Source organism: Necator americanus, chromosome V, assembly GCF_031761385.1.
Source record: "Necator americanus strain Aroian chromosome V, whole genome shotgun sequence".
Classification (NCBI taxonomy): domain Eukaryota; kingdom Metazoa; phylum Nematoda; class Chromadorea; order Rhabditida; family Ancylostomatidae; genus Necator; species Necator americanus.
Window position 1 is genome coordinate 21,253,182 of NC_087375.1, and position 23,635 is coordinate 21,276,816.

A 23,635-nucleotide genomic window follows, 5' to 3' on the forward strand; every position below is an offset into this window, starting at 1 on the left:
GTACATCGTAATCTGGATTTGAAGCTATATCTCAACAATAGAACCCAATAAGGAAGGAGTCTTCTCCTTCTGCTCCTCTCAAAAGAGAGATTTTAGGTAAAATGTGCAGGAAGGGAACATGCGTTTTGCTCACTTCCCGTCGTAACTTTTTCGAAATAAGTAATAATAATAAGTTTTTCGAAGTAAGAGAACATCAACCGTATGAGCGATAAGTATCACAGATAATTTATTTCATTGTTGCCGCATCCCTCCGCTACGTTGTTTCGCCACCGAGGAAATCGCGGGGAATCTAATGGACATACTGAGCGTTCACCTTGTTTCAGATTGCACCCACTTCAGTGACGGTTTCTCGTATTCCCGTGGATTCTGTTTGGTTCGTAGATTGGTATAAGTATCGGAGAAGTACCGGTCGCATAAGTCTCAAAAGCGGTGAAAAGGTTAGAAAACTATTGTCAAATTGAAGTCAATTATAGTGGTCGTCGAATCTCTCCAAGCTGGTAGCCGCGATGCGTTATTGATTGAGAGAAGGGAAAGAGAAAAGGGTGTATGTTCGTCAAGCAGAGAATGAGCGTGTCTTGCTGCATACGCATCACGCTACCAGTTGAGCACCTTTGCCGCTATACTTATACCGGCTTTGATTTATTCGCACAATTGATCTGCATCTGTCACTTGTCACTAGGTGTCCTACTCCATCTTAATCCTTTTGTGTGTCCTTTTCTTTTTGGTGCATTTGCGAGCAATTATCACATTATCGCACATTGTAAAGACGCAGTTATGCAGTAAAAACTGCAAATATACTTCAATGAAAAGGCGACTAGTACTGACTCGGCGAGTGTGATTTCATCTATTTTGGATGCTTTTGATATAGAAAACATTCGCAGTGCTCATCTGTTTTCTCCACCTGCAATCAACACTCATTAGAGATGGATTCACCATAGACAACATTTGCCATTGTCGCTAGCGACGGCGAACTATAGTTCCAGCTAATCGGTCTTTTTTTTTCTAAACAGCAGTCCAACCGGCTCAACTTATGTGATTTGAGCAAGTAACGCATAGTGATACAAATGGATTGAAATGACGGAGGTATTAAAAACCACATTCGCGTCGCTTTATGTCGATCTGCTAGCCTCATGGAACCTGACATCGTTGATTTTCAAGCAATGGACTTACTGCTATGATCATGCGAAATGCTCTTCTATACTTTTCTATAAAGTTAGAAACTAACTGTATAGAACGCTACTAACCTAAAAGGATACATAATAACTTGTACGAGCTAGATGATTCCTGTTCTGTACTGTCAATTTGCTTTTCATACAAGAGTACGCACCTTCTTTCCACTCCCTTTCTTTTTAGAAATGACCGGCAAGTCTAACGAACCAATCAAAATCAACAAATGGGATGGACCTACTGTCAAAAATACGTTGGATGACGCTGTAAAGCAGGTGTGGTTTTCTAAAATCATCTCTGGTGAAATGTTCCATTGTTTTTCCAGTTCAGATCTTGAATGACAAAGTAGGGTGGAAAGAATATCATTCTTTAATGGACGGCAGACTGCTTATCTCCTTCATTGCAGTATGCTTTTCTGCAACAGCTATTGTCTATGATTATATCCATCCATTTCCAAAGTCCAAAATAGTAAGATTGTTCATATGTGTGTTGTTTTTATCAGTTAATTCATGCTTTGTAGGTACTTGCTGTATGTTCTATTACATACTTCATCTTGATGGGTATTCTACAACTTTATCAGTGGTACATTGAGAAGAAAACGTTTTACCAAGCTGAGGAGTCTGATGGGAAACAAAAGCGAATTTGGAAGTGGAGCTCAGAGTTGAAAGCGTTCGTTTTAATTGCAATGTAGTGTCCCTTGAAAGATATGACTTTTTTGACTTCATATTTGAAATTTTTAAGAGATTCTTCCCACCCAACGTTATATATATATATATATATATATATTATATATATATATATATATATATATATATATATATGTATATATATATATATATATATAGTACGGTCAAAAGACATGAAGCACGGTGCAGTTGCGTAAGCAGCTGCGCTCGAAGCGCGGTGGATATATATATATATATATATACATACATATGGTATACTTTTAAAACTCCAAGAACCCCTTTCTTTAAAATGTTGATGTATCCTGCAACGTTCTTTTTAAATTCTAGTCATCATTGATAATTCCTGAAATATCATTTGGTTGTCGAGTATATGACAATTTTTATTCCTTAGATATGACGACAAATACACTCTTTCTGCTGAATTCTCGAAGGAAACGCGATCAGGACAAGGGAAAATTACGAAGTCTATTGGAGCATACATAAATGAAGCTGGAGAGGTCAGCCCATGCAAGTTCCTACCTTCCTTTCTTGTTTTTTGGGTTTGTTTTTGTCTTGAGTAGATTGACATCACATTTATTTCAAGGTCCTTGTTCCATTACTGAAAAAAGATGTGGACCAGCTTTACGACAACCTCATGAAGGGAGAACAATAAAGGGGTTATGTATTCATATTAAAACGTTTGTGTTATTTATTTCTCACGGTTTCTGATCTGTGTAGCAAGCGCTAAAGATTGTTTGTGATTCTGTCACTAGGAAATCTTGTTTTGTTGGGAAACATGCATTGCGATCAGTCACCATATCATATTAGCTTTCGTTCATTGTAATCCTTCCTCTCTCTTTTTTGGGAATAAATTATGGTTTTTCTTGATATGCCTTTTATTTTGATTGCTATGTGCTTAGAAAATATTAGGCAAAGAAAATACGCTGTGTTTACTATGTATTAATGTGGTTTTTTTGTAGCGAGCTAGAGCTAGACAATAGAGTTGTTTTAAACTCACTAGCAATGAACTCATACACGAATAAAATGGCTTTTGTGGAAACATGATGACAATAAGGAGCGCGATTTCGAGCTAATGCGATCCCCTCCCATCGACCAACTTCTTAACTTTTATTTGTGTTCTTTGCGAAGTAAAACGACAACAGTAGATTAAGTGCTGTTTGTGCAGTCACGCATAGAAGCTAAGGACTCGGAGTGCATAAGCCTTAGGATTTCGAGATTGAATAACTAATCAGAATAATTGAATAATAAGATCGTTTCTTTCTACTGCAACGCCAACGTTGTAAATTAAAGTGAACCAGTAAAGAGTAGGGAAGTTCTCCAAATAGGAACAGATACACTTACGCCTGATCGCTATCTGCCCTCGGGCCTTTGCTAGTACTAAGAGCAGTTGGACATTTTAGTATACGCTACAGGTACGTGTGAGCTGGATAAGCTGTATGGAGGAGGTTACCGAAATATTGCAGAAGGGCGTTGGCTACATTTTTAACATACCCATGCCCTTTCCATGTTCGTACTCTCTTAATCACACTTCGATGATCATCCGTCGGTGTATTCACCATGAGTGCTCCATACTACCACTTGCTATGGGCCCTTGGAGGCATCGTTTCACGAAATTAATGTAGCATGGGACGCTGATGTTAAACATAGAGTTCGGCGTGAAGAGTACGAATATGAACGTGGCCCTTTTTAATTTCACACGAGCGATTGGAAATCAGTGAGTTCTCCTCACCAGCCTATTCAAGTAGAACCAATAAATATGCTGAGGGGACCGGAGCGTGTATGAGAGGCCGCATTCTAACGTACCTCGTGGGAATAAACGCCGTTTTTCAAGACGGTTGTTTTGTGTGTGATCACACTCATATTCGTAATCTACACCTCAGACCTTATGTCTTCCATAAGTTTTCCACAATGCGCCTCCATTGAGCATTTCCTGAAGCAAAACCTATCCAATTCATATCCTCCTCAAATCCGCTGCTGAGTTGTTTTTTTTTAGTCTCAGGACTCCAAGGTAGAGATTAGGAAGCTATGAAATTGTAAAAGCACGTAGAAGAAATAATTAGCCAACCTAATAGATGGGCAACCCAATCGCGATACCTAGCTCTGTACGTTAAGGAAAAGTGACGAATGGATGAATTCTGTGCTAGCTCTTCCTGTAAATCAAGGTGCGGCAGAGCTACATTCATGGATGACATTCCTGGGGAAAGGTGACGTGCCGAACATCGCGTAGACAACCATACCAGCCTGCTAATCAAGTGAGATAAGGTAGATAGGAATTCTTTCCCTCAATCGAAGACGCACAGCGCTTAACCCTTTGAACAAATTAAACGCTGGCTGTGGATGGTATTAATCTGTGGTGATCTGTTCCACAGAAAAGATATTGATTACACCTTATCACGAGTTCACCCAATAAACGCGTCTTCTTTATTTGTGGGAAGGAAAAAGGTGCCCGGACATATTCCACGGATGCGACAATTGTTATGGCTATGTACTTCTCTCACTATGATGGTCCCATGATAATCTATATGTCGTCGTTTTCACCGCACTTTTGTTCCTCTACGGCACTACCCCGCAACTTGACGGCAATGCGTAGAAGGGATGTGCACGTACAGTCTGGTCAAAAATGACGTGTGCACGGTGTAGCTGCACGAGCGGTAGCGCTGAAGCATCGCGGTTTTCGACCCCTTTTCAAGTGAGGTCATGCGAATCGATGTTGGCCGCAGTTTTTCGTTTCTTTTCTTTTTTTTTGCTTTTCCTTCTGATTTTTTCGTTTCTTATGTTTCCTTCTTCGCATCTTTGTTATTGCTTTATTTACATTTGTTATAGAGAACTAATGTAAAATGTAGTTACTGGCAATGGAAACTGTGGCGCCCTTTTTTCGGGAAGTAAGTAGCTAAATCAGTCGGGTCCCTAAGACCTAAGCATTGGTCTTAGAGGATCTATGACCTGTAAACTAAACTTATTAGGAGAAAAAGTAAGAGACTGCGCGGTTTGGCGGGTGTGCGGTTTTGGTGGTTATTGAGCGCACTGTTGTGAATAGTCAATAACCACCAAAACCGCAGAGCCGCCAAACCGCGCACCCGCTCGGTTCTGAACTCTGCAGGCGGCCTGAGATAGAGTGTCCGAAAATAGGAGCGTAGTTGAGTGTCCACCAACTACATTTTCCCCGAGATCTATACTGTGTCTGTATTGTTGTCAAGTTATTGTTTTGTTTTCGTTCATTTCTTTATTTTCGCGTTAATGCCCCTTTTTGTTTGTAAAGAATGGAGAATAGGCGAAGAAACAAAAAAAGAATACCAACATAGAAATAAATACAATTTTGTGCCAAATTTCGAAAGCGGAACATGTACAACACCAATACAACAACGTGAGAACAATGCAGATGCAATATAAATCTCTTTAACAAGACCAAATAAAGCAAACACAACAAAATACGGAAAAAGAAACATAAAAGAAAAATCAGAAAGCAGAAAAATGAGAAGAAATGAAAAATTGCGGCCAATATCTATCGGGGTGGCGTCACTTCTCAAAACTTGACAAAATACGAAGCAGAGTGCTCGCATGCTGTCTGCAAGCAGTCAAAAACCGCGTCGCTTTAGCGCGACCGCTCCTGCAACCACACTGTGCTTCATGTCGTTTTGTCCCGACTATAATTACCGAGCAATTACTGTTAGTCGCTCCAATTGTAGACGAAGCGGTTTTGATTCTAATAGTAGTGGCTCTTTTTTTTTATTAGTTTGCTCCACCTAACTGAGTAACTTTTGTCTGTTTTAAAATGGGAAAAAGAGATTGTCTGCTTGCTTTTGCACACTTGCGGAGACGGATGCGGTCTTGAAGGAAATGTCTCGCCGAAATTGTAGTGTCTGGGTTTTCATCGAGCTGGTAGTAGACATTGTAAGTGAAAAATTTCAGTGTTTGAGCGAATCCCCCAAAATGAAGGAGCAGGATGCTCTCACCCTGATTTCGAAGTAATATATGGTCTAAATTTGTTTTTCGAAGGGCTTCAATGTATCTTCTCAGCTAGCACGTCAAGAGATTGTGACAAAGTTCTTACAGCTGGTAAAACCAACAAGCTTAGTGAGTTCGTTTCTAGGTACATTGGTTAACTTCTTGGTTTGCTTTACTTTTTAGTTCTGAATATAGTTCTTCAGAGTAGTTGCGCTTGTGTCGTGCATTTTACTCTGCACGATATTTGAATAATATTCTGAAATTATACATTCACCTACCCTTGAGTAGTTCCGCCTATCAGTGGGTCGGCAAACGATAGGAAAGATGATACCCATAAACTTCTCTTAGCGCTTCTTTTTTTCTTTAAAATAATTTTGTTCTTTTTTCTTCATGATTTTGCATGATTGAGACTACTTCGTAGTGGTACTCGTAGTAAAATATTTTTTGTTGGACTCGGTCCCATCACCCTATCGACTATCCCTTCATTGATAGACGGTGGCGACTTATCACTGCCCATCTCCGCCGAGGACGGTCGGCACGATACCCTCGGTGGAGACTTACATGCCCCGTGTTTCCTCATCATATTTCTTGTATTATTGTAAATGAAAGAAGAAATGGAAGGATCACTGGTGCCCGCTCGAGCAAATCGAAAAAATCTATAGAGCAAACAAAGTTGGAAAGAGTACACCCGAATCTCACCAGAACGAGAAGTTTTGAATAGTAATCCATTATTATAAGCAGCCTTCGATGTGTTTCTTTTCTCCAGGTGAAACTCAAAGCCAGTATCTTGTGAAACTGGGAAATTAAACAAAACATGTCCAATGCCGCCGCAGAACTTGTTGAACCTGCAGGCTTTCTTCGATACTCTGAGCTTAACTTCACGATGCACTTGTAGAAGTTCTAGTTGACACATTCTTTAGCTGTGCATCGCTCAAGGAACAAGTTGAAATATGATTTCATCTTGTCTCACGTCGAAAGGATCTTCCCCTCATTTGGAGAAATTATTCGCTCAACAGTCAAGACAAGATCATTAGGAGTCCTCGCTGTCCGATAGAATCCGCGGGAAATCGAACCCAAAACTTTCATATGGACACGGCCCTTTTCTGTGGATGTGAACTCTGTGGGCAACCTCAGTCACTGACTGCCGCCAGTTCAACCGCACCGTTTCGAACGCAGCCGCTAACACAATTGCATCGTGTTTCATGGCGTTTTAAACGGACTATAATTAGGTAATTCTAGTGCAGTTACGGCGCATCGTTGGCATTTGGCACACCCGTGTCATATTTGTACACCTTATATGAACTTTTTCTTTTAAACTCCAACGCAACGCGTCCGTGCTTGCATTTCCTCTCGTTCTGTGACTCCTGCTTGTTTCAAGTTGAGGGTGGGCCACATTCGGATTTGAGTGACCATGTAAATACATAGTTTTTTTTTTCGAATTCATGTGGGAATATAGTTTATTTTTCCCTAAATACTAGATCTGATGCAACATTTAGTGTCTTGTACAGTTTTATGTTCATAGTTGCTCTGGCATATTCATATTGTTTGCTCATGTGATAGCTTGGAGTAAATATCTCCATCATTTCCCATTAAATGTGGTTTATATTAGTTGTTGCTCTTCTAAAGTACGGTTTATCGTTCAGCAGTCAAGCATTCTAGTGCTAACGGCTTATGGCCAAAATGGGGAACTCAGTAGCTGGTGATGCACTACCTCCGAAGCTTAATGGAATTAAAGAAGGGTGAGAAACAACATCGCTATCGGTTATGTCAAACTATATTATTGGTTGTTCCAGCCTTTCAGAGTTTTTTTTTCTAACATACACGCACACTTTTAGAACCTTTGTATTCTTCACTATAAGCGAGCGTTGGCCGAAGACTATAGCAAAAATAGTTGATCACATACACTGCAAACGATTATCTTTCATACAACAGTATGGACAAGTCAGTTTCTTTTCTTTCCACATCTTTGTCTCATCTAATAGATACGAAAGATTTCATAAGAAAAAAAAAATAAAATTCGGTTAATTCGGATGTGTTTAAAGGCAGCGGATCACGAAATTAACGTGGTGTGGAAACCTGATAGAATACGTACTGTTCGGGGTGAAGACTGCAAATACGGGCGTAGCTTAATTTCCACTAGTTGTCCTAAAGAAAGCGGCGTGGGAAATCCCTTTCGTCATTACAAGGTAGGTTGGAACGCATCACCCTTGTGCAAATTAGGACGATTAGAGAAAATAGAGCGGGGCTCACTCATATTTGCAGGCTATAGTCGGGCCAAAGCGACCTGAATCACGAGTGTAGTTGCGGTGCATTTGCGTACGCGCTCGAAACGGCGCGGTGGAGGTAGCAGTTGGGACCGAAGTGGGCTCGGGGTGCGGGACAAGAGGTACCCGTGAAAACCGGCTGACCGCTCCTGTCCTCCCTTCAGCACCGCGCTCCTCCGCGTAATTACGACCGCTCCACCAGCTATACATTCTCCACGACCGCCTGAGATCACCTACACCCCGCCTACCTTTGTCTCTGATCAACGCCGCGCGCGCGCGCGCTGCGACGAAGCGGTGATGTGCAATTTTGGAGAGGGAGGAAGAGATTGCCGCGGAATTCTGATGTACGGATATAGTAACTAGCGCATATTATTGGGAATAAAGGAAGAAGTAATCCTTCTATCCATGTAACTTTACATAAGTAAAATTATTAAAAGATGCTCCAGGAAAGAATAACATGCTATACTTCCACATCTCATAATTTACACATCTGCCCTTGTTTCATATAACTGAGTGATAGTATTTGTTTGTCATGCCATGAATTTGTTTGCTTCACGGGCTATTAAGATTTACGGCTTTATTTGTATAATTTTTAACCCTTTCTACATTTTACCTTTTAAATTTTACATAGATATAATGTTTATATAGATGTAATATTTATATGTTGTCGTTTTATAGTTTTATATATGAAATTTAATTGTTGGTTTTAACTTTTCAGGTTTTATGCTTCATTTCTATTTTTCTGTATAAAATCGATATGAGGTTGGTTATTAGTGGCGAATGAGACCTTTGTATCTTCGAGATATACCTTTAGGTACAGTTATTTGTGGGCATTATTGCGCCTCGTTGATCGTTGGACGTCATTCTACCCGCTGATGAGCAAAAGAAATCCTTGAAGCGAAAAGTAGGTATGCATAAACAGTGGATTTTGAAACATCTCTTGTTTGATGAATGAGTGTTCACCTAGTCGAGACGGATAATTTCTTTTCCTCGCATTTCTAATGGCATATCACTTTCAATCTATTTTTTTCTTCTTTTATTAACTTGCTTTATGACCTGAGAACATTATATCATGTTTTTCCTTTCCTTTTTTAAAGGCATCATAGGCTGTGGTGGGGACAAAAATGTTTGGCGGTGACGCGGCGAAATGGGAAGGAGAGGCATGGGCGGGGCATCTTGAAGACGTGCAGAGGAGAGTCGGCTCTGTGGCGATTATGACGGTATCGGAGACGCGCGGTGAATTAACGACGCTCATTAGCCTCCTGGATACGGCTTGGCCTCTTGCTTCGTGGGCTCGTCGCAAAGTGCAGCGATGGGTGGTGCCACAAGGGTTTCACCACGCTGCTAACCCCTCCACCGAAGCACCTCGAGAGAAGCCGCGTGCGCAATTTCGTACGTGCTTCATGTCGTTTTGACCTTACTATACATCTCAGGCTCTATGTTTCTCATCAGGTTTCACCGCCACGTCACTTTCGTGGTACACTGCCATTAACTGCACTTTATTTAGGAGGCTGACGCAGACGTTAAGTCTATAATCGCTGATTTATCTGAGATTCGGTATCGTATGACGACTGATAAACCATTAGAAAATATCAGTGATACATCTTATAGTTACGAAATGTGGAACAAAGCTTTATCTGACTTACGACAAAAGGTAACGTCTTTTCAACGGCTAAATTATCAATCCTAGTACTGTTGACCGTTCCAGCATGGCGCAGATGAGGTTTCATGGTTCAAAACGGATTGGCTATTTACTGAATGTTATATGTATCGGAGGATTATTGGCAGCATAATTAAAACGAAGTACTTAAAAAGTTTTGACTGCTTCAGAGAGCAGAAAATCGAAGGATTTAATAGCCAGTGTGTTGTTTGGTTTTACTCATTAATCTCCTCTGAAGAAAATTAGAATTAGAAAGAAGCTCTGATAGGAAATGTTATGTACTGCATTTCTTCACAAGAATGTGTCTTCTTACAAAGTGACTTGTGTCTATTCTGAAATGTTCAGTCTCGAACAAATTCGTGATGGTATCAACTACATGTTTTCGGTTGCTGAAAAATTGAATGAACAACAGGAGAGAGAGACTATAGAAGTTCTTCTGAAGGTACGCCTTAATGATTAGGAAATCCGTGTAAAAAAACTTCATTAAGTGTGTTGCTTCTTTCAGATGTGTTTATGGGGGAACAAGGCTGACTTGTCTTTGTCCTGTGGTGAATCGACGACGATGGTATGTGTTTCTTTGCTTCAGTCGCTTTTCAGTTTTCCATGACTGATACCTGAGATCCTGCCTTTTACTTCTAAAGACGCTTATTTTCAGAGGCAGTCGCCCATAGAAGCAGCACGAGTTTTGGATGCTTATATTCTGTGCAATGATTTCAAAACTGCCATTGATTCATTTTTCCTGAAGCTTAAGTACGTATTATTCTACTTCTTCTCTCGTGCTGCTATCACCAACCGTCGTAGAGCAACGCCAACAACGGTCGGTGATAGCAGCACAGAAGAAATGCAATTTCAATGAATATTGGTTTTGGGGAGTATGAACTGCAGGATTACATATTTTGTTCTGTGACGCGCTGTGTGAGAAAGCAGCAAAATCGAAGTCTGAGTGCAGCAAAATCGAAGTCTGTCATTCATGAAGGTTTTCGACGTGGAATGGTGTTTTGAATTGGGTACCTCATTTCACCGAGCTTTGCACTACTTCTAAGCATTAGAAACCGCCTGACGGTCCAACTATAGCTTATGCCGCAAACATAAGACTATTCCGGCAATATTCAATGCGGATCGAGGATTAGATGAACCGTAAACTTATGCCGACGTCGTCCATGATTGTGGACTTTAGATGAATCCTCAGTTCAGTGATATACATGTCGACGGTAGCGGCTTGCTTGTGCAAAGAAACAGTTTACAGCTACTAAAAATTTTTCATTTTTTCATTTTCATGAAGTTGTTGGACTGTCGAAAAGTGTGACACGGGTCTAGCTCCTTGTCTGTGATAGAGCTGTTTCCTTTGCAGCTGCCACATTTGCGGTGCTGTGGAGTTAATAACTCATCTTTCAGACCTTGTAGGAAAGGAACGCGACAGCTGCATATTGTTCTTGACAATGCGGGTCCAGAGTTGATGGGCGATCTTATATTTGCTGAATACCTCATGGAAACTAAACTTGTGGATAAAACTGTGCTGCATGGAAAGGTTGGTAACAGTCAATTAAAATATGCTCTGTCTTTAATATTACCATTTACATCCGTTTATGATTTAAGGAGTATCCCTACTTTGTTTCTGATGCGACAGGAGGCGATTTTGAGTGGACTTTGAGCGAATTAAACAAGATTGGTGGTATTTTCCAAAAAATGTATCAGAGACTTAGTGAGAGGGTGAAGAAGGTGAGTTTTTTGTCAACAGGCTCTGCAGGAACCAAGCTGCAATTTCGCCTAGATTATCGGTTTTAAAAAGTTTTTTTTTTAAGCCTATGCCCACCAAGAAATCTATATTTTGTTCTGCTTCTGCAGAGGTTCGAAGTCAAACTCAGATTACTCTTGCTATCATTTCGATCTATTTTCTATTATCAGTTCAGATTATTCTTGCTTTGCAGGTTTCGTTTAATAGAATGTATGCAAAACAGATATCAGCGCACTGTGAAGCGGTAGCGCTGGTTGGGCACATTGTCGAAAGATTCTCCTTTCCAGGATGAGCTAGTATTTCGTGATCATCGATTCTGGACGTATCCTCAACCGTACTGTGAGATGAAGTCAATGGCACCAGATCTCTATGCGCAGCTGTCCGAGGCGTCAATAATCATTTTCAAGGGAGATCTGAACTACAGAAAATTGGTAGCTGACAGAGACTGGCCGTACGAGACACCACTGAAAGTTGGTTTGTCAGCCGTTGTCTTGTGTTCTTCAGTTTTTCGATCTGGTTGGTAAAATGTAGAGGTAGATAGCTAGGTGCGAAAATAAATTCCCTCTGTTTGGATGACATAAAGCTGGGAATAATTGTTGTACGTTTTCAAAGGGTAGTAATTTGTGGCTATTTCTCTAGTTCTGAATGGTAGCCTGAATTCCCTTTAGTGTGTAGTTTAGTCTTGATCGATTCTCTACATTTCAAACTATTCAGAACAGGATGATTGTAGCTTTTTTGTTTAATATGAAATGACAAATGATAAAGTTTCTGGCGTTAATCAATCCGCTTTGGGTGCGCCCCACATTCACTTCAATCCAGAATCGTCTGAGGTTTACGAACGTGTAACAATGACTTGCGGTGGCTAGCCGATGTGTCAAGTCAGTGTTTTTATCCTCCCAGACAGGTCTGGTCGGAGGGCTGAAATGCTTAGTGAGCCCTTATGACAGGGCGGGCAGTAATTGTAATAACTCTGGAAGGTAGATTTTTTTTACAAGCGCTGTGAATTGCACTCTCATTTGTGGTTTGAGTGATTTCCTACATTTATAATTTCCGTTACTCATTATTGCTCCTAGCGGGTGCAGTCAACAAAAGGTCCGCTGTGGCCGTATGGTCGATTGTTCGGAACCACTCTAGTGAAAACCAAACCTCTCACAGCTCTCAAGCCGATGAATTGGTATCAGACTTGTCTGGGAGAATAAAAACACCGACTTGACACATCGGCTAGCCACGCAAGTCATTGTATAGGCCAGTTACACGTTCGTGAACCTCAAACGATTCTGAATTGAAGTGAACGTGGGGGCGCATCCCAAGTGGATTGATCAACGGCAGAAACTTTAACTTTATGAAGTGACAGTGTTGGTTGAAGGTATCGCGGTAATCATAGCTTCGTATGTAATTCATTTCCATGTAACCATTTTTTTGGGAGAAAAGATTCTCAAGGCTTGCTGTTTTTGTGAATGTCAGATCAATAGATCAAATCTAGACAGCTCTATGTGGGTTCCTACCGGCACCACTGCTCGCTCTACGGACTTTGAAGTCAGAGACTGTTGCGGGTCTACCAGAGGATATTGCCGAACGAATGCGACAAGAACCAGACCGAAAGTGGATGACTACTGGCGAGTATGGAATTGCGGAGCTTGCATTTTGAAGTGTATCTAGCAGCTCATACTAAAAGTATCTTAATCTTTGGACTTCCTGTTACGTTGCTGGTGTCGTTTCCCTTGTTTTCATTGCTAAGGATAATTTCTCCACTTCACTTTCCGCACTCATCTCTAGTTGAAGTCGTAACACTCTGTATACAGTTATAACACCAATAGCGATTTGTTGGTCGTGGTTCCTGTAATACTTGTGCTCCCAGTTTAGCCATATTTCCTTACAGGTGACCAGAGAAGGGTATGTCGTTTTTTTTTTTTTTAGAAAACTAGACGATTATTTTAGCTAGTGCCGTTGTTTTAATATAAGTATAGCGGTAATCTAGTGATTTCCTTAATTATTTGAGTATGCTTTGTTCTAATGTTCCGCTGTAATAATCTCATAAGAAGTAAAAAGTTTTGAATTTTGTGCCGATTCCTTTGACAATTAAAAGAAACTAAAGGAAAGTATTCCTTTAAGAGACGCTGAGGGTCAAAAATTGATGCAAGTGGAGCTATAATTCATTCTGATCAGGTTAGGTATAGTCGAGTCGTCCTTATTTTGCTACCTTCTTTTACTTTGTACAGTCGGAACGAAACGACCTCACTTATGGGCAATTAGATTGACAGTTGCGTTCGGGTTAGAACATTCGCTAGCTCAGTCAGCTGAGCGGAGGTGCCAAAGTGCCAGTTCTAGCGCTGGTGCTTACGCAATTGTACCACAAGTCAGTAACAATTAATGTGTTTTGCTTAGTAACTTAATTTCATTTTAACGAGACAAATCAGCGAGAAAAAATTAGCTTAGCGGATATATTCGAATGATTCAGTTTCGTTTGCGTAGATTTGGCGAATAAAATGTGAAAGAACAAAGGAAGGAAATAATTGTACGAACCGCGAATACTTGATGATTCAGCATTCTGCTGACTTATATTTGACAATATTTTTAACACAAAGCAACTGTCCTTTCATTTGATTAAACGTCGAAATGAAGGTCCTGAGGCGGAAAAGAGGACAGAAGACACTTAGAATTTTCAGAAGAAAAAACAATGAAATCAGAAAAGAGCTTTAAAAGAAAAGGTGAGGAAGGCGATTCGAACAACTCATAAATAGAAACGAGGACAGAAGAAAATAAAAATAGCATTATTTTTTAACTCCAGGAAATAGGGAACAAAGATGGTGATGGAGATGGTTGATCATCACCTTGACAACGACAATCGAACCTGATCACTTTTCATTATAGTACTCGAATAGTACTCTATTTTGCTTCAATAGAGCGAATTCGATCGATTCTGATCTATTTTCATTCTTTTTTTTTTCAAGAAGTGATCACTGTTCCATACATGAGACCAGTTATTCTTGTTGAAAAAGTGTAACACTTTATGTTGTAGCCGAAGAAGGAAGTTTTTTTTTTGTTGGAAATGTATGTTTGAAATTTTGGGGATCCCTCGTTCATCTCCATTATTCGGCTCTTTCTAGGCGGCTTCATAGAGCCGATTTCGTGAAATCGGGCCATGATGTGTAACACTTCCATCCAGTCACACTAGCCACGCGTTCGTAATAAGGAATCGTTGGTTGAATTGCTGCCGCTGTCCAGCAACTGCCAGCCGTTCCATTACAGCACCCTCTATGGGAGTCGTTTGCTTTTAGTCTAAAGTCGCTCTGCAGAGCTTATGTGGAATCGTCGAAGATTACAACTCAGATCCAATTTCAGTTGTAAGGGTAACGTTGAGTGATCATTGGGAAGCTGAAACGAATCATGTGTACATTTGTACCGAAAGATGACGAAGGATAGTACTTGGTTGTGAAAAGATGCTCAATAAGTGGTGAAATACAGTGATGAGACAATGTGGAGACGATTTAAGATGACGAAAGGAGAATATCCCGTTTACGTATTTATTTCAATCCTGTTTTATCTCAACTGAAAATCAAGGGCCTCATTTTGTAGAAGCTTTAAGGAAAAGTTAACAGAAATCAAACGTTCCCTGCTGAGGTCGTGTCAGCAAATTTTTGTTATTCGGTGCAGCTATTCAGGAAGCGCGATCAAATAGGTGATATCAAGTGATTTTGCAGCATGCTAACATCAGCGCCATGTTCCACACTTTGCCATCCAGCCATTCCATCGGCAAGTTCTTCTGTATTTCTCCCGTTCTTCACTGAAGCGAGGTTTCATTTCTACCGTTCCCTGTCCAAAAGTATGCGAAGGGGAAAATTTCAATAATGGCAACCAACTTCTTAAAAATCCCAAAAATCGAGACCGGCAGATTTTTCAAACTTTCTTTTTTTGAATAGAAGAACTCACATAATGCCAGGAAAGAGTATGAAGTAGTTTAGAATAAAGTTAAAGTTAAAGTTTCTGGCATTAATCAATCCGCTTGGGATGCGCCCCCACGTTCACTTCAATTCAGAATCGTTTGAGGTTTACGAACGTGTAACTGGTCCATACAATGACTTGCGGTGGCTAGCCGATGTGTGAAGTCAGTGTTTTTATCCTCCCAGACAAGTCTGGTACCAATTTATCGACCCCGGAGGGATGAAAGGCTTGGTGAGCACTAGGGCGGATTCGAACCTCCGATCGATTGTGAGTTTAGAATACATATACATAAATAAAAACTTTTTAATGACTAATTTCTCCTGCAAAAAAACCGTTTTAGATGGATGTGTGGTTGCGAATTTTGATGACATATGTGGGCCGAAGAAACCTAAGGGGTGATACCAAAGTTGGGGAGCAGTTGTTGATCTATTTGTACTTCCCATTTGAGTTAATGTTACATGACATTGAATAAGTCCTATTTGCTTGATTTTCGTCCATATTAACATGATTTTTTAGAGCTTAAGTTTTTAGAGTTTAAGTCAAGCTTCCGAGAACTTTACCCTGTTTTACCATATGCAGTGCCGATGTCTGTGAAACGTCTCCTGTGTTTTGCGGCCAGCAGCTGCCCTTTTACAACACCGCATATGGCACACGGGCACACTTTTACGACTTGATGAAAGCATACTTCACAATGCTCTCCTGAAAGAATGAGGATTTGATCCTCGTTATAGGTTCAATTAGTTGTGTAACTTAATGTAGCCGGCAAGTAACGAGCCCTGACTGTATTTTAGGGCTGACGAAAAGCTCGGGCACTCACATTGATCTCAATGTGAGTGCCCAAGCTTTTCACGAAATTTCGAAAGGTCAACTGAAATCGCCGGTCACTAAGGGAGTCACGCAGTACCAGTCGACCTCTTTCCTTCCTTGAATTTTGCCTGAAAGCCAGAATATGTCTAATACCTCAATTATACTGCAAATTGAACAAACGGATCGATGAAAGATCTTATTGAAATCAACTTCACCTTGGGATTAATTTTGAACTCAGAAGCTCAGTACTAAAAAATTGAGGTTCCATAACCAGCTAGCTAGTCTTCGCCCTAAAGCTTCTTGGAAGTGGTCAAAATGATAATTTGTTAAAGCAGGCCAGTAGGGATTGAGAGAGAATTTTACTATGAAAAGAGAACGCTTAGTCCTCCGCAAATAGGTAAAATTAGCAATCGGCGATTTATGTTACATTGAGGAATGGTTTTAGTAATAGAAGTGCTCTGTGATAATACATGTGTTGAAATCACGTCTAGTTGGAGAATGTTGTTTACAGCGAACTAAAACCTCCCCAGGCTTCTAGTTCTAGGTGGATCCCTACAAAATTTTAGTAGTGGACCGCAGTTTACCCCTTGTTTAGAGGCAGTTACCGACGCCTCCCATCACTCTGGTCGAACATTGACATGCGTACAAAAGAGCAATTCTGTCATTGACTCGCAATGGCTTCCTCGGAGCGGCGAAAGAAACGCGATCCCGTACAAAGAAACGCGTTGGGAGGGCTCGAGCACACATCACTTATGCTCTGAAGCATCTTCCCACGACTCCTTCCTCAACTTCTACTCCTCAGTTCCCTCTTTTTTTTGCTGTCATTTCATGGAGTACATAAAAATTGCTCACCTCCTCAAATAGGATGTCTCTGAATTATTTTCGGCTAAGGAGTCAGTGCACAACCGTCCGTCTCACTACTGTGTGCCGCAGAGATTAAGTATATTCTCCGCAAGAAAAAAAATTGAAATCGGACGGTTTTATATGGTTGTGTCAGGAACACCTTTTTCGCGCTATTCTCTACATTTCTGATGAGTTTCTCTCGTTGCACCGATGCATGGAACATGGTAAAAAAGGAGGGAAGATTCAGCAAACCGTGACAAGAAAACACAAAAAGAACAAGAAATAGTAGTACTTCTTTTATAGTTGTGATCCTCAGAGCACGTTTATTTGAAGCTGGGTTTCTGTACGACTGACTTGTGAACTGTGTGACTTAATAAATAGTAAATTGTAGTCGAAATTCTGGTGAATCCTGTCTATTATTGTTTTTGTTTACGAAACACAAGTAGTTTCCACATAAACAAATAAATAAGTTGTATACGAATCGTTGTAACACAGCTCCCCATTATCATGGGACCGTATTCTTTTTATTCCACAAAATCTTATTCTTATAAAACTGTTAGTTTTTTTCCTCAGCCTTACCCTTGCAAGGCGATTACTTTCAGCACTTAGAGCCTTTTTTTTAAAGAGTTCTTTTGAGTGATGTATGTTTGTGAGCTTCGTGTTCATTAGGTTTCTCAGGCTCACATGCTTTCTTACTTCTTCTTTAAAATCACTTTTTAATATTAATTTGAGGGAACAGAAATTTATATAAACACTTTCGTGCGTTTCTGTGTGTATGTGCAGACAGAAGCCGCAACTACGCCATAAGGATGCCTATTGTTAAACTGATAGGATTCTCTTCGCTAGACATAGTGGCTGCAAAAGCGCTCTTCTATGTACATTTACCGTTACCATCTTCGAAGAGTCAAGGTTGAACGATGCGGTGACAAAAAAAAACTTGCATTGTTTTGTGCTTTCTCTGAAAATGTTCGCCGCCTATTACATAGCGGGGATGCCCGGGCCGATATGATATGCAAATAAAGTGCGAGGAGACGACCTCGCAATCATGAGACCTACACCGACAATTACACAAGAAAACCAACGACGTAAGGTCGAGTACACAAAACACACAGTAGAATAGATGAAAAAAACGACAACTATGGTTTACGTGGAAATATTCGTGTGAGAAAGTGGAGACTGATGAAGATAAATGACAAAAGGATGATATTTTTTAAGGAATTTTTGGTTGTAAATGAATAGCTGAGATCGCCGAACATTTTAATCGAATATTTGTCAATAATTCTAGATGGGCACATTCCTGCGATCAACCTTAGACAATCAGGATCGATTTTCCAAAAGACGTTCGAATGCGCCCATATGAAGAAAATGAACAAATACATTATTAGCATTAAAGGACGATGATGCATGTTGAGATCGAAAATCCTTTGGAATGTCGATCAGCAGCCATAAAAAGGTCATACTGCGAAAATGGAGGAAGTACAGAATATGTACGCATGAAATTCTGCTAGAGGATGTGATACCGTAACTATTAACTTGTTACACAGCATTCTAGCACACGTTGCATTCCGCACAATAGGTCACGTTTTAACGCTTGACGAAGAAAACAAAAAGACGAAAGTGTTACTGTAGATTTGGTATATTTCCTAAAAGCTTTTTTTTGTTGCTCTTTGCAGTTGTAAAATGAATCCATGTGAGCGAATTAAACGTAGAGAGACTTTTATTAGATTTTTAGACCTCAGACCTGAAACGGAATGCTGCTGAGGTGCTTGGGCTCTCTTAATCCAAATCCTCCAAATCCTACAAAAATCAGATGCTTTGTTCCGTATCTATCGTTTCGTGACACATATTAGTTTTTTTTCCGTTTTGCTCAAAAGAAGCTTGAAAAAAGGTGGCGCCAAGGTTTGCTCTGTTTAGATGAATAAAATAAAAAAAAGAACTATTGGCTTGCAGTTACCGTAGAAGTAGTTCCCAAATTGGAGTTCACAGAAGAATGCGTATCGCTTGAAATAGTACAGAAGAATCTGTGGAAAAGAATTCGCATTTCAATTCAAAGATTGTTAAGACTTAAAGTTTTGCAAATTGAAACCTTTCTTTGTTAAGTCTGTCTCGTAAATAAAGATAGGACGCCTTATTCACTATCATTCATCATTCACAAGAGACATGCAGTTCGAATTTGTTATTTTTAATTGATTCTTGCTAGGTAGAAATGTAAAAGTTGGGAAGGCACAAGAAATGGACGTCTATCTGCGTCCAAAAACGTAGCAGACGAAGAGGGAAGTTAGGCAGTGAAGTGGAGAGATAATCACATTAGAGGTCATAGAAATAACAGTCATAATAACAACTTACTCCAATTTTGTCACTTGCGTACTTCGTGCGTATGTGTAATTATGAGGAAGCGAATACCAAACACAGCACAGAAGAGGAGTAGATAAAATTGGGCATCAAAGATAGAGGGGGTGATGTGCGAGTAACCTATAGTGAAGTTCTTCCGTTTTGGAGTTTCTTGTCTTCATGCATCGAGGATCTGTTCTTTCGGATGATTTTAACAAAAAGAAAAAGTGTTTCAGGTTTTTAGGAAATGTTAAAAGGGTTCAGAAAGTGATCATGTAGAAGATAATAGCTGTAATAATTTTGAACAAGGCGATCAGTTTTGTTTGAGTTTGTCATTTCATTAACCAGTGCTTGCTTGTTCATGAAACATATGTAAGTATAGTTAGGCTGAGTATGTTTAAAGGGGAGATTTCATACTAGTATATTGAGCGCCTCTTCCCTTCCCGATGATCTGAAGTGAGAGACCGTAGTAGTAGCGGTGTAGTTTGTTATTTTTTATTTACTTCATGTTCCACATGATGTGACATTTTATTAATTTATTTTATTACAATTTATAGCTACGTTACTACTAGAGTAATGTTTGGAGGATAGAGATGCTACTCGTTTCAGTTGCGTATTTCAATGTATGTAGCAGATCCGTAAAAGTACATAGAAATATTTATAACGAAGATACACTCACATAGGTGCATAGAGGCAGTAAACCTGAATAATTAACAGTCTCTGTTGTGCAGATGACATGTACCCGTCCACAAATATCCGAGAAGAGGGCTACTCTCATATGAACTGAAAAAATGGCTACAATGGAAAAATGGGATTTAGCTAGCGGTCCAATGTAGAGCAAAACAGAGGAGCAGCGAAGTGGAGTAGGTGGATTTTTGCGTAACAAAAAAAGCTCCTTTTACGATTCCGGAAAAAGAATGTTTATGGTACGTAGTTGAGGTTATGTTAGTTTTTTTAAAATACTAAAGTGGCTATACATTTTTTCGGTAACCTTTGAATGGTTAATAGTGGAATGTCTCCATTTGAATGACAAAATATTGTCAAAAATATTGATCATCTTGATGTGGTCGTAGCTCAACGTTCTTGGGTAGCCTCTGCACCAATCTGTTGTTGGATACGAGCCGATTTTCTAGCTAGAAGCTGCGATCGTCTTTTCATATTTTATAGTATTGGGAATAAAATAGGCTACCAACTCATAGTTCTGTTACTCACTGCATAAAAACAACTGCATCGTAGTTCATCATTTGCAAGTCTCATTACGAACATTACGAACTGATCGTGTTACGGCTCTCCATGAGATGCTTCAGAATTTATCAAGTTTTTTTTTGGATTACTTTCGAGCCAATTGCAAAATGTTTGGAGAAACCTTCAGAGGTTTTTCAGTACTCGCTAGTGTTTTTTCTTCGAGGACTTGCCCTCGTTTTTCGACGTTCAACGCTATTTTAGTTGTTATTTCTTCACTATTGTTTGCTGATCTCACTACAGTAATCTTCCGATATGCACGTTTTGTTTTCTGCAGGATGTTGATGTGTTTTCTTTCAAACGACGAATATCTCATCTGTTGCTACCATTCATGGCTACATATAGCTACTAGGTACTCAGAAATTGGTTAAATATTTAAAAACCACTTTATTCCTCCAAGTCCTCGAGACAACCTGCAGACTTAGGTTGCTTAATTGTTTTTGAAAACTTATTTAGATGTAACAGTTCTCTGTGCTAAGCTACGCTATCTTACGAAAGCCGTGCTAATTTCAAAACTTTTGGATCTTCACTTACACTTATCCAGCTTCGGCGTCTGCGGTATTTTTTAAAAGAAAAGTTCGGTATGGACAGGTGTTGGTTTCGCGTCTTTAGCGACAAAGCGTGAATTTTCAGTGGTTTTCCGCAGCCACCGTCGAGAGGGTTCAAGAAAGGGCATTGTTTCGATGACGGCTGCTAGGCGGGCGGCTTCTTCGATGAGCACATACGGTTGAAACTTGCTCAAACATGGCGAGATTCGTGATGTGTGTCTGTCTCGGGCTCCCTTGAAACCAGCGGAGGAAGCGCCAGGTGCTCGCAACCGTTCGTTGCACTCTTCGTTCGCCGAATATAGTGTTTGCTGTTACAGCCGCTGATGCTGCTGGTCAGCTGATTTTATCGAATTTATCCCTGGTTTATCAGGTGAAAGGCCTACTGGACAAAATCCCGAAGGAAGAGTAGAATTCGTCTTACCGCATCCGAAAGTGTTTATTTGAAATACATCTAAACAGCTCTACAAATTGGCCAACCAACCATTTTTCTGCTATCTACTTTTCCTATTTTGACTAATTAAATTTAATAATTATCACTGGTATTGTGTCCTTTATATTTTCATTCACAACAATTTTCATTCACCTTATTGAGCGAATACAAATCTACATTTTTAGTTGGAGGCCGATTTCGGAATTTTTGCTCAAACGTATCACACCCTTTGAAGAGGAAGTTGGACCTGGACCAAAAAAGTAAAACGGAAATAATACTTTCCATCTTTACCATATGCATACAAATAGTTCCATCTTCTTCAGAGTGTACAATCATGAGACGGCAGAAACTCTCATATATCAGTTATAGCAACAAACTGATTATTTATCCAAACAATATTCACGTTTTTCTTCCTCCTGGTCTTTCTGGCTGCGTGCGATTTAATGTGCATATCTATTTTCTTATTGTGTTTCGATGAGGAACACAATGCTTCCGTTTGTTTCAACGTAAAATTCTCGAGAATCTCGGCTGACGTCTTTCCACAAATAACTCTTTTAGGCTAGACTGTACAAGAAATTAAGAAAGTGGAGCTTGTAGACTTTCTATGCCTAGCATTCTAAAAAAATCCCTTATCGTTGTCGAAATCATTTTAAATTAAATTAAATTTTAATTTAATTTTTTGTTTATTGTGTGGATGTGATTCTTTATTACGGACTTTTAAGTCTTTGTAGCCTCCCATCCATTTATTCGTTTTTTAAACAATCACTTGAAAGTCTACACCTGTTCTCTTGCTTATTTGGCCCCCATTAATTTCATTTCAAAGAGCAATCTTTTCATTCGTCTAAACTATCCGTGCTTTATATACTTTTCCACTCTTGCGCCTTTCTTCTAGTCATCCTGTTGTTTATGTAGTTATTATTTCGTTCCTTTTTATCCCTTGACCGTATTTATTTGTTTTGAAACTTGTAGATGTTACCCTCTGACTTCTATCTTTTCAAACTTGTATCTGAGATTTTAGAGTAAAAGTTGTCATAACCGTTGATAATTTAAAATGTAGGATCTCCCTTCTTTCCAGAAATAAGAGTCTGATAAAGTGTATGGCTTACTGTAACATAGTCACTTTAACAAGAGAGAAATCTGGAGTATCAACTATTAAAACTGCGTCAAACCAGAGTCATCAGATTGATCGCCTTAGTTGAACTTGGAATACACAAGAAAGATAACACATCTTTGCTGGGAGAAATTGTGGAGAGCTTAACCTTCACTCTCACTCTCGCTTTCACTATCGCTTTTTGGTGGAGTGTATATTTACTTCGTCCTTCTAGCAGTAAAGAGTTCTCCTCAAAACGTAAGGTGAAACTAGTAGGATTTTAGTACGGCTATCTTGAACTCTTCTTTCGTGGCGGTAGTTGGCGGCGGTGATGGCTCCTTCACTGCATCAGTGTTCCAGTTTCGGATGGCTCATGCTAATGATGGTCGCTGCGCTCGCGGTTGACGCACAGCACAAGAGCTTTGTTTGTCTATATCGAGACAGTGGTTTGCTCTAGAATTCCGGCAGCGCCGCCGCGGCCGCGTCACAGACTGCGCGAATGCGCGCGACGAAAAATCGTCGTCGCTGGTGCCGGCAAGGCACCGCCTATCGTATCCAGAACAAGCAGCCTCCGTGACCACGCCCCTTCTATGTACCTCCCGGAGAGAAGTTCGTCACAACGGTTAATCTCGGCGCTACCGTATATTTCCGGGTTCTGCTCAAAGAATGCCAGCAATCTGAGAACTTCACTGAGAAGGTGATTTTCTGAAGACTGAAGTTCGCTGGGACCATTATACATCTTTCAACTGTCCTACACTGTTTGATCATGTATTATGCTGAGAAAAATGGAGTATTTTTCAGAGTTTCCAGTTCATAGCGTCACTCTTGAAAGAATCGTCGTCGCACTAAATACAAAGATTTTTCTTCGCTTCTTTCTTCGTCAAAGTGTTTGAAAGCCTTTTGATGTGAATATCAACGCACTGTCGAAAAAAATATTTTACGTGT

At 40.0% G+C, this 23,635-nt stretch overlaps 3 protein-coding genes across 4 annotated transcripts; all 3 read left to right on the plus strand.

Annotated features, from left to right (window-relative positions):
* Nucleotides 1-1,355: 1,355 nt before the first annotated feature.
* RB195_014685 (uncharacterized protein) lies at nt 1,356-2,505 on the plus strand (the record flags this gene model as incomplete). Its single annotated transcript, XM_013452474.2, has 5 exons — nt 1,356-1,442; nt 1,498-1,635; nt 1,688-1,836; nt 2,245-2,350; nt 2,437-2,505. 5 exons carry the CDS (start codon nt 1,356-1,358, stop codon nt 2,503-2,505), a joined length of 549 nt encoding a protein of 182 aa, XP_013307928.2.
* A 4,964-nt stretch (nt 2,506-7,469) lies between these two features.
* Nucleotides 7,470-13,105, plus strand: RB195_014686 (uncharacterized protein; the record flags this gene model as incomplete). Of its 2 annotated transcripts, XM_064205057.1 has the most annotated exons (12): nt 7,470-7,537; nt 7,634-7,739; nt 9,570-9,716; nt 9,771-9,922; nt 10,068-10,164; nt 10,228-10,287; nt 10,378-10,472; nt 11,118-11,250; nt 11,319-11,441; nt 11,525-11,650; nt 11,745-11,927; nt 12,941-13,105. In XM_064205057.1, the coding sequence occupies 12 exons, from the start codon at nt 7,470-7,472 to the stop codon at nt 13,103-13,105; spliced, it is 1,455 nt and encodes a 484-aa protein (XP_064060938.1). The 2 variants fall into 2 exon arrangements, with proteins under 2 accessions (XP_064060938.1, XP_013307927.2); XM_013452473.2 differs by lacking the exon at nt 11,525-11,650.
* A 9,964-nt stretch (nt 13,106-23,069) lies between these two features.
* Nucleotides 23,070-23,539, plus strand: RB195_014687 (uncharacterized protein; the record flags this gene model as incomplete). Its single annotated transcript, XM_064205058.1, has 3 exons — nt 23,070-23,136; nt 23,296-23,387; nt 23,492-23,539. 3 exons carry the CDS (start codon nt 23,070-23,072, stop codon nt 23,537-23,539), a joined length of 207 nt encoding a protein of 68 aa, XP_064060939.1.
* Nucleotides 23,540-23,635: the final 96 nt, after the last annotated feature.